The sequence below is a fragment of the Hypanus sabinus genome, chromosome 7, assembly GCF_030144855.1.
Source record: "Hypanus sabinus isolate sHypSab1 chromosome 7, sHypSab1.hap1, whole genome shotgun sequence".
In the NCBI taxonomy this organism is placed as follows: domain Eukaryota; kingdom Metazoa; phylum Chordata; class Chondrichthyes; order Myliobatiformes; family Dasyatidae; genus Hypanus; species Hypanus sabinus.
In genome coordinates, this window is record NC_082712.1 from 180886646 (window position 1) to 180900718 (window position 14073).

The window sequence follows — 14073 nt, forward strand, 5'->3', positions numbered from 1 at the left end:
AATAGGTTTCAATGAAGTCACCCCTCAATCTTCTGAATTCTAGTAAATACGGGCCCAGAGCCATCAAACGCTCTTCAAAGAATTCCAACAAATTTGTCAGGTAAGATTGCCGACTATGGCCTATTTTATCATGTGCCTCCAAGTAGTACCTCGAGACCTCATCCCTAACAAATCAACCCCAACATCTTCCCAACCACTGAGATCAGACTAACTGGCCTATAGTTTCCTTTCCCCTGCTTCTCTCCCTTCTTGAAGAGTGGAATTACATTTGCAACTTTCCAGTCTTCTGGAACCATTTTAGATTGTAGTGATTCTTGAAAGATCATTATTAATGCCTCCACAGTCTCTTCAGCCACCTCTTTCAGAACTCTAGGGTGTAACCATCTGGTCCAGGTGACTTATCTACCTTCAGATTTTTCAATTTCCCAAGAACCTTCTCTCTAGTCATGGTAACTTCACACACTTCATGGCCCCTGAACCCTGGAACCTCCACCACAATGTCTTCCACAGTGAAGACTGATGCAAAGTACATTTTCAGTTCATCTGCCATTTCGTTGTCCCTATTACTGCCTCTCCAGCATTGTTTTCCAGTGGTCCCATATCCACTTCCGCCTCTCTTTTACACTTTATGTATCTGAAGAAACTTTTAGTATAGTAACTTCATTAATATTTTTGGCTAGTTTACTTTTGTATTCCAACTTTACCTTCTTAATGACTTCTTAGTTGCCATGGTTGCATCATCTTTCCTTTAGAATACTTCTTCCTCTTTAGGATGTGTATATCCTATGTCTTCCAAACTGCTTCCAAAAATTGTCATCCCTGTCAGTGTACTTTTTCAATCAATTCTGGACTCCTTTCTCATGCCTCTGAAATTCCCTTTTCTCTACTGTAATACTGATACACCTGACTTTAGTTTCTCCTCAGATTTCAGGGTGAATTTGATCATATTATAATCACTTTCCCCTAAGAGTTCTTCTACCATATGCTCTCTAATCATTTCTGGTTCATTGCACACATCCAATCTTAGTGGGCTCAACCACAAGCTACTATAAAAGCCCTCTAGCAGACACTCTAGAAATTCCCCCTCCTGGAATCCAGCACCAACCTGATTTTCCCAATCTACCTGCATGTTGAGAACCTCCATGACTGTTATAGCATTACCCTTTTGGCATGCATTTTCTATCTCCCTCTTTAATTTGTAGACCACATCTTTACTACAGTTTAGGGATCTGTATTCAACTCCCATCATGGTCTTTTTGCCGTTGCAGTTCCTTAGCTCGATCCACAACGATTCAACACCTTCCGACCCTCTGTCACCTCTTCCTAATGACATGATTTCATTTATAACCAACAGAGCAACGCCACCCCCTCTGTCTTCCTGCCTATCCTTTTGATACAATGTGTATCCTTGGACATTAAGCTCCAAGCTATAATCTTTCAGCCATGATTCAGTGATGCCTACAACATCATACCTGTAAACCTGCAATTACGCTACATATTCATGTAACTTATTTCATATATTACATGCATAAAAATACAACACTTTCAGTCCTGTATTCACCCTTTTCAATGCCACTTACGTTGCAACTCATCCTATTGACTGGAATTTTGCCCTATCAACAGTCTCTCCTCACTGCACGTTGCCTCTGTTTGTAAACTAGCTAACTCATCTTCAGCACTACTTCTTGCATTGAAATATAGGCAGCTCAAAACACTAGTCACACCATGCTCAACCTTTGATTCCTAATTTTGTCTGAGGCACAAAATCTAGCCTGTCATTCCACCAATTGAACACTGGAGGGCAGCACCAACAGGAAAGGCCAACCCCCCAACTGAGCAGTGATGCAACACTGCACCACCTACCAGGTTCTCTTTCCAGAAATGCAGCAGCAAGCTAGCCCGCAACTTAAAGCCTATTCCTCCCTACAACCTATGCAGCTTTCCAACTGTCTGTCTTGTGAGCACAACAGTAACGTCCAAGACAATCATGGCCTTTGCATACCAACTCTGATGCCTTCAAGTAGCAGATAGCAACATGGTCTGCACACAGACCAACTGCTCTAAACCCAGTCCAACTCCTGCACCATACCACCTGGTTCCATCAAAATGCCAGCAGGCTCCCCCAACATCCCAACCGGCTTCTTGGACACCCCAGCCAGACCCATTGACACCCAGACTAACTACTCCAATCAATGAGCAGCTTACTGATGGGGTAAAAAATGCAGTATCCAAAATCTTGGAGTCCAGCGTTTTTTTGCAATCATAAAAAAGATATTTAACAAAGGAAAATACATATTTGCCCTGTTATGCATTCACAGGGAATCCAGTCAATTTTAGCCAGCCTAACTGCCAGGTCAGCTTTGACTTGAGCTTCCATATAGGTTTGCGGATGGTATTAACCCGCTATTTCTTCAGGATCCTGGAGGTCCTTCCAGAAACCGTGGAAATATAGGGAAGACAGGCGGTAGTGCCTACAACCCAGATAAGTGTGAAGTGGTTCATTTTAGTAGGTCAAATATGATGGCAGAATATAGCATTAATGGTAAGACTCTTGGCAGTGTGGAGAATCAGAGGGATCTTGGGGTCTGAGTCCACAGGACACTCAAAGCTGCTGCGCAGGTTGACTCTGTGGTTAAGAAGGCATATGGTGTATTGGCCTTCATCAATCATAGGATTGAGTTTAGGATCTGAGAGGTAATGTTGCAGCAATATAGGACCCTGGTCAGACCCCACTTGGAGTACTGTGCTCAGTTCTGATCGCCTCACTACAGAAAGGATGCAGAGCCAACAACCTGTCTCTGAATGTGAACAAAACAAAAGAGATGGTTGTTGACTTCAGGAGGGCTCGGAGTGACCACTCTCTGCTAAACATAGATGGCTTCTTGGTAGAGATTGTTAAGTGCACCAAATTTTTTGGTGTTCACCTGGTGGAGAATCTCACCTGGTCCCTCAACACCAGCTCCATAGTAAAGAAAGCCCAGCAGCATCTCTATTTTCTGTGAAGGCTGAGGAAAGTCCATCTCCCACCCCCCATCCTCATCACATTCTACAGGGGTTGTATTGAGAGCATCCTGAGCAGCTACATCATGGCCTGGTTTGGAAATTGCACCATCTCAGATCGCAAGACCCTGCAGCGGATAGTGAGGTCAGCTGAGAAGATCATCAGGGTCTCTCCTCCCGCCATTCCAAACATTTATACTACATGTTGCATCTGCAAAACAAACAGCATTATGAAGGACCCTACACACCCCTCATACAAACTCTTCTCCCTCCTGCCATCTGGGAAAAGGCACCAAAGCATTCCGGCTCTCACGACCAGACTATGTAACAGTTTCTTCCCCCAAGCCATCAGACTCCTCAATACCCAGAGCCTGGACTGACACCAACTTACTGCCCTCTATTGTGCCTTTTGTCGTGTTTATTATTTATTGTAATGCCTGCACTGTTTTGTGCACTTTATTCAGTCCTGGGTAGGTCTGTAGTCTAGTGTCGTTTTTTTTTTCTGTGTTGTTTTTACGTAGTTCAGTGTAGTTTTTGTACTGTTTCATGTAGCACCATGGTCCTGAAAAACATCTCATTTTTACTGTGTACTGTACCAGCAGTTATGGTTGATATGACAATAAAAAGTGACTTGACTTGACTTGAAACCATGGAAAGGGTGCAGAGGAGATTTACAAGGATGTTGCCTGGATTGGGGAGCATGCCTGATGAGAATATGTTGAGTGAACTCGGCCTTTTCTCCTTGGAGCATAGGAGGATGAGAGGTGACCTGATAAAGGCGTATAAGATGATGAGAGGCATTGATCGTGTGGATAGTCAGAGGCCTTTTCCCAGGGCTGAAATGGCTAACATGAGAGGGCACAGTTTTAAGGTGCTTGGAAGTAGGTGCAGAGATGTCAGCAGTACATTTTTTACTCAGAAAGTGGTGAGTACGTAGAATGGGCTGCCGGCAATGGTGGTGAAGGCGGATACAATAGGGTCTTTTAAGAGAGTTTTGGATAGGTACATAGAGCTTAGAAAAATAGAGAATTTTGGTAACCCTAGGTAATTTCTAAGGTAAGGGCATGTTCTGCACAGCTTTGTGGGCCGAAGGGCCTGTATTGTGCTGTAGGTTTTCGATGTTTGTATCCTTGGACATTGAGCTCCCAGCTATAATTTTTCAGATTGGTGTTGAGAAGGATAATAAATCAGCCATAATGGAATGGCAGAGCAGACTCCATCGGTCGTATGGCTTAATTCTGCTCCAATGTCTTATATTATATTGCAGCGGTATTACAGGCCAGATGGCCTCAAACTCTGCTCTAAGATTCTTTGCTTCCATGGAAAAGCATTCTAAACAAGCCACCCTGTTGTCATTCTGAAGCTGTGTGTCTGAACCTCTCAACTCTTACATTATGTTTGTACATTCTTCACTCCTCTGAAGGGTTAGGAAAAGGGAGAATAATCTGAAATGTTATGATCTCCCCAAGTTGTTTATTTAGACAGAAGAAAAATGCACATGGTAGTTGATCTGTCAATGATGACTGCCTCTTACCTGTATCAGGCACTGCAGGGAGCGACCAGCATATCGGATGCTCCTTTTCCAGTCTTTGCTGCTAGCGCGACCCGCCAACCCTTCAAATTCAGTGGGAGTAAACCAGTTCTCTCCATGTTTAATGCAACGCCCACGGCCTCCTGAAAATAAGTCTTCAGATCACTCATGTTTCCTTCTAACTCCATGCATGTGTCATACAAGAATCATGCATAAGACATAAATTTATTCAGTAGCAGCAACACTCCTTTATATTGAACTAAACTGATTAACACTCTCTGACCTCAAGGATGAAATGCTTAATTCAGCCATGTACCTTTAACACAATAAAAAGTTCTATGATAGGAGTACATTGTTGGATTAGACTGTTTAATTGTTATCTTAATAACTAATTGCCTGTTATTTATATACATACATGTAACTATTACGTATATTTCCTAGTAGTCATAATTTATACATACAGCTGTTCAAACAAAATGCTGGAGAAACTCAGCAGGCCATGCAGCATCTATGGAAAAGAGCAAACAGTCAAAGGGTGTCAGCCTGAAATGTTGACTGTTACTCTTTTCCATAGGTATTGCCTGGCCTGCTGAGTTCCTCCAGAATTTTGTATGTGTGGCTTGGATTTCCAGCACCTGCAGATTTTCTCTTGTTTGTGATGCAGTTCTTCAGTTTGTCCCCTAATGGTCTCAGTGTGTATATGTAACTGCTTAGTATGTTTCCCAGTGGTCACGGTGTGTATATGTAATTGTTCCGTGTGTCCCCTAGTGGTCACAGTGTGTATATGCAATTGTTCCGTGTGTCCCCTAGTGGTCACGGTGTGTATATGTAATTGTTCAGTGTGTCCCCTAGTGGTCACAGTGTGTATATGTAATTGTTCAGTGTGTCCCCTAGTGGTCACGGTGTGTATATGTAATTGTTCCGTGTGTCCCCTAGTGGTCACGGTGTGTATATGCAATTGTTCAGTGTGTCCCCTAGTGGTCACAGTGTGTATATGCAATTGTTCAGTGTGTCCCCTAGTGGTCACGGTGTGTATATGTAATTGTTCAGTGTGTCCCCTAGTGGTCACGGTGTGTATATGTAATTGTTCCGTGTGTCCCCTAGTGGTCACGGTGTGTATATGCAATTGTTCAGTGTGTCCCCTAGTGGTCACAGTGTGTATATGCAATTGTTCAGTGTGTCCCCTAGTGGTCACAGTGTGTATATGCAATTGTTCAGTGTGTCCCCTAGTGGTCACAGTGTGTATATGCAATTGTTCAGTGTGTCCCCTAGTGGTCACAGTGTGTATATGCAATTGTTCAGTGTGTCCCCTAGTGGTCACAGTGTGTATATGCAATTGTTCAGTGTGTCCCCTAGTGGTCACAGTGTGTATATGCAATTGTTCAGTGTGTCCCCTAGTGGTCACAGTGTGTATATGCAATTGTTCAGTGTGTCCCCTAGTGGTCACAGTGTGTATATGCAATTGTTCAGTGTGTCCCCTAGTGGTCACAGCGTGTATATGCAGTTGTTCAGTGTGTCCCTAGTGGTCACAGTGTGTATATGTAATTGTTCCGTGTGTCCCCTAGTGGTCACGGTGTGTATATGTAATTGTTCTGTGTGCCCCCTAGTGGTCACAGTGTGTATATGTAATTGTTCCGTGTGTCCCCTAGTGGTCACAGTGTGTATATGCAATTAAATCACAAGCAAGAGAAAATCTGCAGATACTGGAAATCCAAGTAATACACACAAAATGCTGGAGGAACTCTGCAGGCCAGGTAGCATCTATGGAAAAGAGTGCAGTCGCCATTTCAGGCCAAGACCCTTTGGCAGGCCTGGAGAAAAAAAGATGAGGAGCAGATTTCAAAGATGGGGAGCTGAAACCAGGAGGGTGAGGGAGGAAGTTAATAGCTAGAAAGTTGATTGGTGAAAGAGATACAGGGCTGGAGAGGAGGGAGTCTGACAGATGGGGATAGAAGACCATAGAAGAAAGAAAAGGTGAAGAACACCTGAGGGAGGCAATGAGTGAGCAAGGAGATAAGGTGAGAGGGGGAAAAGGGGATAGAATCTGGTGAAGGAGAGGACAGGGGGCCATTACTGGAAATTGAAGAAATCAATGACACCTCCTCTTACTTACCCCTCAAACAGAATCCCACTAAGAAGCACCAGAACATTGTCTCCCACACCATCATTTACCTCATTAGCTCTGGGGATCTCCCATCCAATACCACCAACTTCATAGTTCCTGCACCCCGCACGTCTCTTTTCTACCTCCTACCCAAGATCTACAAGCCCGCTTCTCCAGGTAGACATAAAAACATAGAAAACCTACAGCACAAGTTCCAGTGATGTCATCATCCAGAATGGCAGTTTAAGTCAATAGCTCCTTCGGAAAAACGCATATTTTGCCCCATTAATCCATCAAATATAAGATCTTTCGAAAATATCTGAATTGATAAGGGGGCAAGAATGGGGAAAAAGAATGGAGATAACAAAAGCATCACTGTGGAGCCTGTGGACGAGAGAGGTGCAGCGAGCGGTTCTCCTACCCGAACGCGTGGTAGTGAGACTGACGATGGGCTTCATTCAGGCGAAGCAGCAAATATGTTAAAAATTCTGGAAGAGATACAGGAATTCCAAAAAGATATAAAACAGCAACTAAATGATATCAAGACAGAGCTCGCCAATGTCAATCAAAAAATAGCGTTGGCAGAGACACGAATTGAGAAGGTGGAAGATCACGTGCAAAAACCTGGAACAGATACTAAGTAAGATGATAAAAGTATTAAATCAACAAGGAAGTAAACTAATTAACCTGGAGGGAAGATCACGACAGAAAAAAAATCAGACTATACAATGTTCTCGAAGGAGCAGAGGGTTTGTCTATGATGGAGTTTGTAGGAAAGTTGCTACGGGATGCACTAGAGATTCCTTCAACAATGGAGCTTGAAATTGAGAGGGCACAACGTGTGCTCGCCCTGCGGCCTATACTGGAGACAGAGAAGATAAGCCACGCTCAATAGTAATTAGATTCCTTCAATACAATACCAAGGCAGAGATTCTACGAAGGGCCTGGAGTAAGAAGAGGGTGTTTTTGAAAGATAAATTAATATATTTCGATCAAGATTACCCTCCGGCAGTCCTGCAGAAATGTGAACAATACTCTGAAGTAAAGTGAGTATTAAAGCAAGGATGGATTAGACTCCAAACTCTGTACCCTGCTAAACTACGAATGTTTTATGATGATGGGATGCAACTGTATCAGACACTGAAAGAGGCGACTACAGACATGAAGGCCAGAGGGTTGCCTGTCAGTGTGATCAAACCGAGGGAAAGCCTGGCTGAGCAGTTATCCCACTCTGCTTGGGAAATAGTGAGAGAATCGAGAAAGCAGGGGATGGGAGGAGGGCGAGAGAAATATATCAGGAAGAGACTGTGAGTTTTCCAAAGACAGCCCTCACCCCTCTGAAAGAGCCATAAGGTTTGGCTAACTTTAAAAATATTGGTAAGCTAAACGGAAGCAAAAATAGACGCTGCTATACCCATTTTGAGAAATACTTATTATAAAGTGGATTTTATATTACTCTATTATTCTTTTTTATTCATTCATTCATTCACTCCTTTTTCCCTGCATAAATGAGAATATATATATGGGAGGAAAACACAGGGAAATCTTTTCTGTGTAATGGATATAGATTTGTTTACTTACTTTTATGGGTACTGCAATGGGGGCCCTCAACTCATAGGTAGGAGGGGTTATTCCCCACAGCCAGACATTCCCTCTAGCTCAACGCAGGGTCATCTACTAGAGATCTCAGCCTTGGAATCACACCTTCATAGCCTTTTATTTTATTATTCACGTTTCTCGGTTCTTGTTTGTTCAGGGAGTAGACCGATTAAGTTTTATTCTGCTAATTTCAATGATATATTGACAGATAAATACACATGACTAAGGACAAAGTAAAATTCATTTCTTTTAATGTCAATGGGCTGTTAAATCCAATCAAACATAGCAGAATTCTATCCAAAATGAAAAAAGAACAAGCCCATGTAGTATATTTACAAGAAACTCATTTAAGTGATAATGAGCATGGAAAACTGAAGAGAATGGGCTTCACTAATTTGTCTTTCTCCTCATATAAATCAGGACATAGGAGAGGAGTTGCTTTTCTTATCTCAAGTAAGCTAAATTTTGAAAAAGTATTTGAAATGGGAGATAAGGAGGGCAGATATATTCTGGTAAGGGGGAATATAGACGGAAATTCAGTTACTCTATTGAATATATATGCACTCCAGGAAGTGATATTAGTTTCTTTCATAAAATTACTAATATTACAGTAACGGAAACAGAAGGTCTCCTGATATGTGGGGGAAACTTAACTTTACAATTACAACCAAAGTTAGACTCTTTCAATAGAAAAACCTATGAAACAAAATCCTTACATAAGAAAGTTAATACACTTTTTGAGGATGTTGGTCTAATTGATATATGGAGGGTCCTTTTCCCCAACAGAAGGGATTACACTGATTATTCTGCCTCCCATTCTGTATATAAAGAATAGACTATTTCATAACATTTGGAAAAGACAAAGACAAAATAAACACCTGTGGAATTGGGACAATAGATGTAAGTGACCATGCACCTATATATTTAACTGTTGATTTTGACCTACAACCAAAGAATACTATTTGGAAACTAAATTCAAGTCTACGCAATGATCCCTATTTTAAGGAACAAATTAAAAAAGAAATTGGTCTTTACTTAGAATTCAATGATAATGGAGAGGTTTCACCACCTATTCTATGGGATACTCTGAAGGCTGTTTGAAGAGGGAAAATTATAGCGATATCTTCATATAAGAAAAATATAAGGAATAAAACATTAGAGGAATTACAAAATAGAAACTAGAAAAAAAAACAGAAATTGAATTTGGCACAGGATACATTAGAGGAAATTTTTTAAAAAGAATGAAATTAATAGTTTGGCTACACAAGAAATCAGGAAAAATTTAATGTTTCTGAAACAGAGACATTATGAAAGTGGATCAAAGTCTATGAAAATACTGGCGTGGAAACTGAAAAAAAGATAGCAGAAAATACAATTCATAGAATTAGGGATCCAAGAACAAAAATGATTTTAAAAAATAAGCTAAGTGAAATTCAAGAAGCTTTTGAAGTGTTTTACAAAACTCTATATTCCAAAGTTCCAGGGGGAAGCATAACCCAAATTGACACCTTTCTGAATTCTCTAGTTACCCACTTTAAGCAAAGAACAAAATAGAACGATGACTGCTGACATAACTGAAGTTGAACTAAAAGCTGCAATTAGTAGGCTTAATTTAAGCAAGTCACCAGGATCAGATGGGTATACGGCAGAGTGGTACAAAGAATTTAAAAATGAGTTAATTCCTGTCTTACTCCCCACACTGGTCTCTAAAAAAGGCACAAATGCCACCCAGCTGGAAGGAAGCGATAATCTCAGAAGACAAGGATAAAATGGAATGTGGGTCATTTAGACCAATATCTGCTCTTAATGTAGATTATAGATTATTTACCTTCATCATGGCCAAATGATTAGAAGAGTTTCTACCCACACTGATACGTAACGATCAGACAGGTTTTATACAACAATGCCAAACACAAGACAGTACAGGTGTCCCCCGCTTTACGAATGTTCGCTTTATGCTACTTCACTTTTACAAAAGACCTACATTAGTAACCTGTTTTCGCATTACAAAGAGGATTTTTGCTTTTACAAAAATTTTTCCCAAATAAATTAATGGTTCTTCACTTTACGCCATTTCGGCTTAAGAAAGGGTTCGTAGGAACGCTCTACCTTTGTAAAATGGGGGACACCTGCATACAAAGGAGACTTCACATTGTGGATCATATACAAAAAAATAAATTTGAAGTAATAGTAATAGTGGACGCTGAAAAGGCAATTGATTCGGTTAATTGGAATTTTCTTTACAGAGTTTTACATAGATTTGGTTTCCATAATACAATTATTAAAACTATACAGGCACTATATGACAACCCTACTGCTACGATTAAAATCAATGGATATTTATCAAATAGTTTTACACTAGAAAGGGGCACGAGACAAGGTTGTGCATGGTCACCACTACTCTTCGTATTATATCTGGAACCATTAACTCAATACATCAGACAAAATAAAGATATCAGGGGAATTACTATTAAAGGACAGAGAGTAAATTGGCCTGTTACGCGGATGACATTTTGATTTATCTAGGGCAACCAACATACTCTTTACCTAAATTGATGCAATCCTTTGAACAATATGGTCAATTATCAGGATACAAGATCAACATAGATAAAACCCAATTACTTTCATATAACTATAGCCCACCAAGAGAAATTGAAAGTAGATATCCCTGGGCATGGCAGAGTCTTTCAAATATTTGGGCATCATTTTGCCAAAAGATCTGGCAAAATTATCAGAATGTAATTATCAGCCGATATATATATATAAAAATTAAGGAAGATTTAACAAGATGGAACCTAATTCCTTTTATTAGTCTCAGTTCAAGGATTAAATATATTAAAATGAATATAATGCCCAGACTATCATATCTCTTTCAGACCCTACCAATAGAGATTAATCAAAATCAATTCAATGAATGGAACAAAATGTTATCAAGATATATTTGGCAAGGTAAACGGCCTAGAGTTCATCTCAAAACTTTGCAATTAGCCAAGGAAAAGGGGGGGATGGGGCCTACCTTCTCTTAGAGATTATTATTTTGCAGCACAGTTGAGAGCTGTGATATGTTGGTGCAACCCATCATATGACGCTCAATGGAAAACATTGAGGAGGGGATACTTCCCATCCCCATACAGGCAATTTTGGCTGATAACAACCTACAAAGGTACATATAAAAACTATTGATAACCCATGGGTGAAATGGACTCTTAAAATATGGAAAACTATTATAAAAGAATTTAAACTAGAGGGAGATATTGCAATTCTTAAATGGTGTGCATATGACTCGGATTTTACAGCGAATAAACTGGATGCTAGATTTAAGGACTGGACATCTAAAGGAATAACAGTTCTTTGCAATATAATGAAAGAAGGAACACTGTTCAGTTTTGAAATGCTTAAAGAGCGACACTTATTAGAAAAACAACACTTTTATCAGCATTTACAGATGCGACAATATATTAATAGGACGGTTAAAAATGTAACCAAGGCAAGAACGTGTTTGATAGAGCTATTTAGAAAAGCATATAATTCAGATAACGGCAGTAGAGTCATTTCAAGCGTGTGTAAGGGTTTGTCAAATCTTAAAACACATTCAACTTCACACATTAAAACAAAATGGGAGAAGGAAGGAGGGATAATTATATCTCAGGAAGAATGGACAATAATATGGAGGTATCAATGGAAGTGTACCAGTTTACAGAAATGGAGGGAGTTCAGATGGAAACACTTGATAAGATATTTTATTACACCCTCTCAGAAATCCCATTATGATAGTAACCTCCCTGTTTGCTGGAGAAATTGTGGAAATCAAAATGCAAACCATTATCATATTTTCTGGGAATGCCCCGTTATCAAAGACTATTGGAGTGGGATACACAATGCCCTACAAAACATCTTTAAATGTGAAATACCCTTAGAAAGTAAGACCATATATTTTGGGTATATACCTCAAGAATGGTTGAAATGAGATAAATATTTAATGAATATACTGCCGGTGGCTGGTAAAAAGACTGTTACTAGGAAATGGTTATCACAGGAGAGCCCAACTTTAAATACATGGATGGAAATTTCAATGGACATTTACAAAATGGAGAAGATAACAGCATCTGTTAATCATAAGTTGGAACAATTTAATTCATACTGGGAAAAATGGTTTAACTACATAACACCTCATAGGCCTGATTTTATCCTCACAAAGCAATGAATATGTTGTAAAAAAATCACTCCCTACTTGTACATAGTTTTCTCCTTTTGTTGTTCTTTCTTTCCTCTCTTTTCTATGAGTGTATACCTTAGATAAATATTATGTGGAGATTTGTGGCATATATAACTAAATGATATATATGTACAATATCTGAAATACATCTTATGGAAATATTTGTTTGATAATGAACTTCAATAAAAAATAAATAACAAAAAAAAGAAAACCTACAGCACAATACAGGCCCTCGGCTCACAAAGCTGTGCTGAAAATGGCCTTCAGTTGGAAATTATTTAGGGTTACCCATAGCCCTCTATTTTTCTAAGCTCCATCTATTTATCCAGGAGTCTCTTAAAAGACCCTATCGTATCTGCCACCACCACCATTACCGGCAGCCCATTCCACACACTCACCACTCTCTGCGTAAAAAATTTACCCCAGATATCTCCTCTGTACCTACTTCCAATGATTTCAAGTTCCCTGGCCCTCATCATCTTATTTTCACTATGGATGGCTAATCCCTATACATCTCCATCTCCCACCAGGAAAGCCTCAAAGCTCTCTGTTTCTTTCTGGACACTAGACCCAACCAGTTCCTCTCCACCACCACCACTCTTCTTTGCTTAATGGAACGTCACACACTCTTAATAATTTCCAGCGATAGGGTTCCTCTTACCCTCACCTACCACCCACCAGCCTCCACATCCAGCACATAATTCTCCAGAACTTCTGTCATCTCCAACGGGATCCCACCACCAAAATCATCTTTCCCTATGAGACTCCCTTGTCTATTTGTCCCTCCCCACTGATATCCCTTTTGGCACTTACCCTTTCAAGCAGAACATGTGCTACACCTGAGCCTACACCTCCTCCCTCACTACCATTCAGGGCCCCAAACAGTCCTTCCTGGTGAGGTGATACTTCACCTGTGTTGGGGGCCATATACTGTGTCCAGTGCTCTCTGTGTGGCTTCCTTTATATTGGTGAGACCCAACATAGATTGGGAGACCACCTCACTGACACCTACACTCTGTCCGCCAGAAAAAGCTGGGTCTCCCAGTGGCCACCCATTTTAATTCCACTTCCTATTTCCATTCTGATATGTCCATCCATGACCTCTACTGTCACAATAAGGCTACAATCAGGTTGGAGGAACAACACCTTACACTCAATCTGGGTAGCTTCCAACCTGATGGCAGAACATCGATTTCTTGAACTTCCAGTAATTGCCCCACCCTATCCTTCACCATTCCCCATCCCCTTTTTCCTCTGCCACCTTACTCCCTTACCTGCCCATCACCTCCCTCTGGTGTTCCTCCCCCCTTTTCTTTCTTCCATGGTCTTCTATCCTCTCCTATCAAACTCCCCTTCGCCAGCCTGTATCTCTTTCACCAATCAACTTCCCAGCTCTACCTCACCCCTCCCCCTCCCAGTTTCACACATCACCTGTGTTTCTCTCTCCCCTCCCCCACCTTTTAAATCTACTCCTCATCTTTTTCTCTCCAGTCCTGCCAAAGACTCTGCTTTTACCCATACATGCTGCCTGGCTTTCTGAGTTCCTCCAGCATTTTGTGTATAGCAGTTGTTCAGTGTGCCCCCAGTTGTTACACTTGCATGATTCTGGAAAGTTTTGGAAGC

The 14073-nt window shown here is 40.7% G+C and overlaps 1 protein-coding gene across 1 annotated transcript in view; it reads right to left on the bottom strand.

Annotated features, from left to right (window-relative positions):
• Positions 1-14073, bottom strand: part of LOC132397453 (deformed epidermal autoregulatory factor 1 homolog) — a 138579-nt gene that overhangs the window by 55898 nt on the left and 68608 nt on the right. Inside the window, exon 5 of the mRNA XM_059976268.1 lies at positions 4535-4674. Within this exon, the coding sequence (XP_059832251.1) occupies positions 4535-4674 (140 nt within the window). The remainder of the gene's footprint in view (positions 1-4534; positions 4675-14073) is intronic.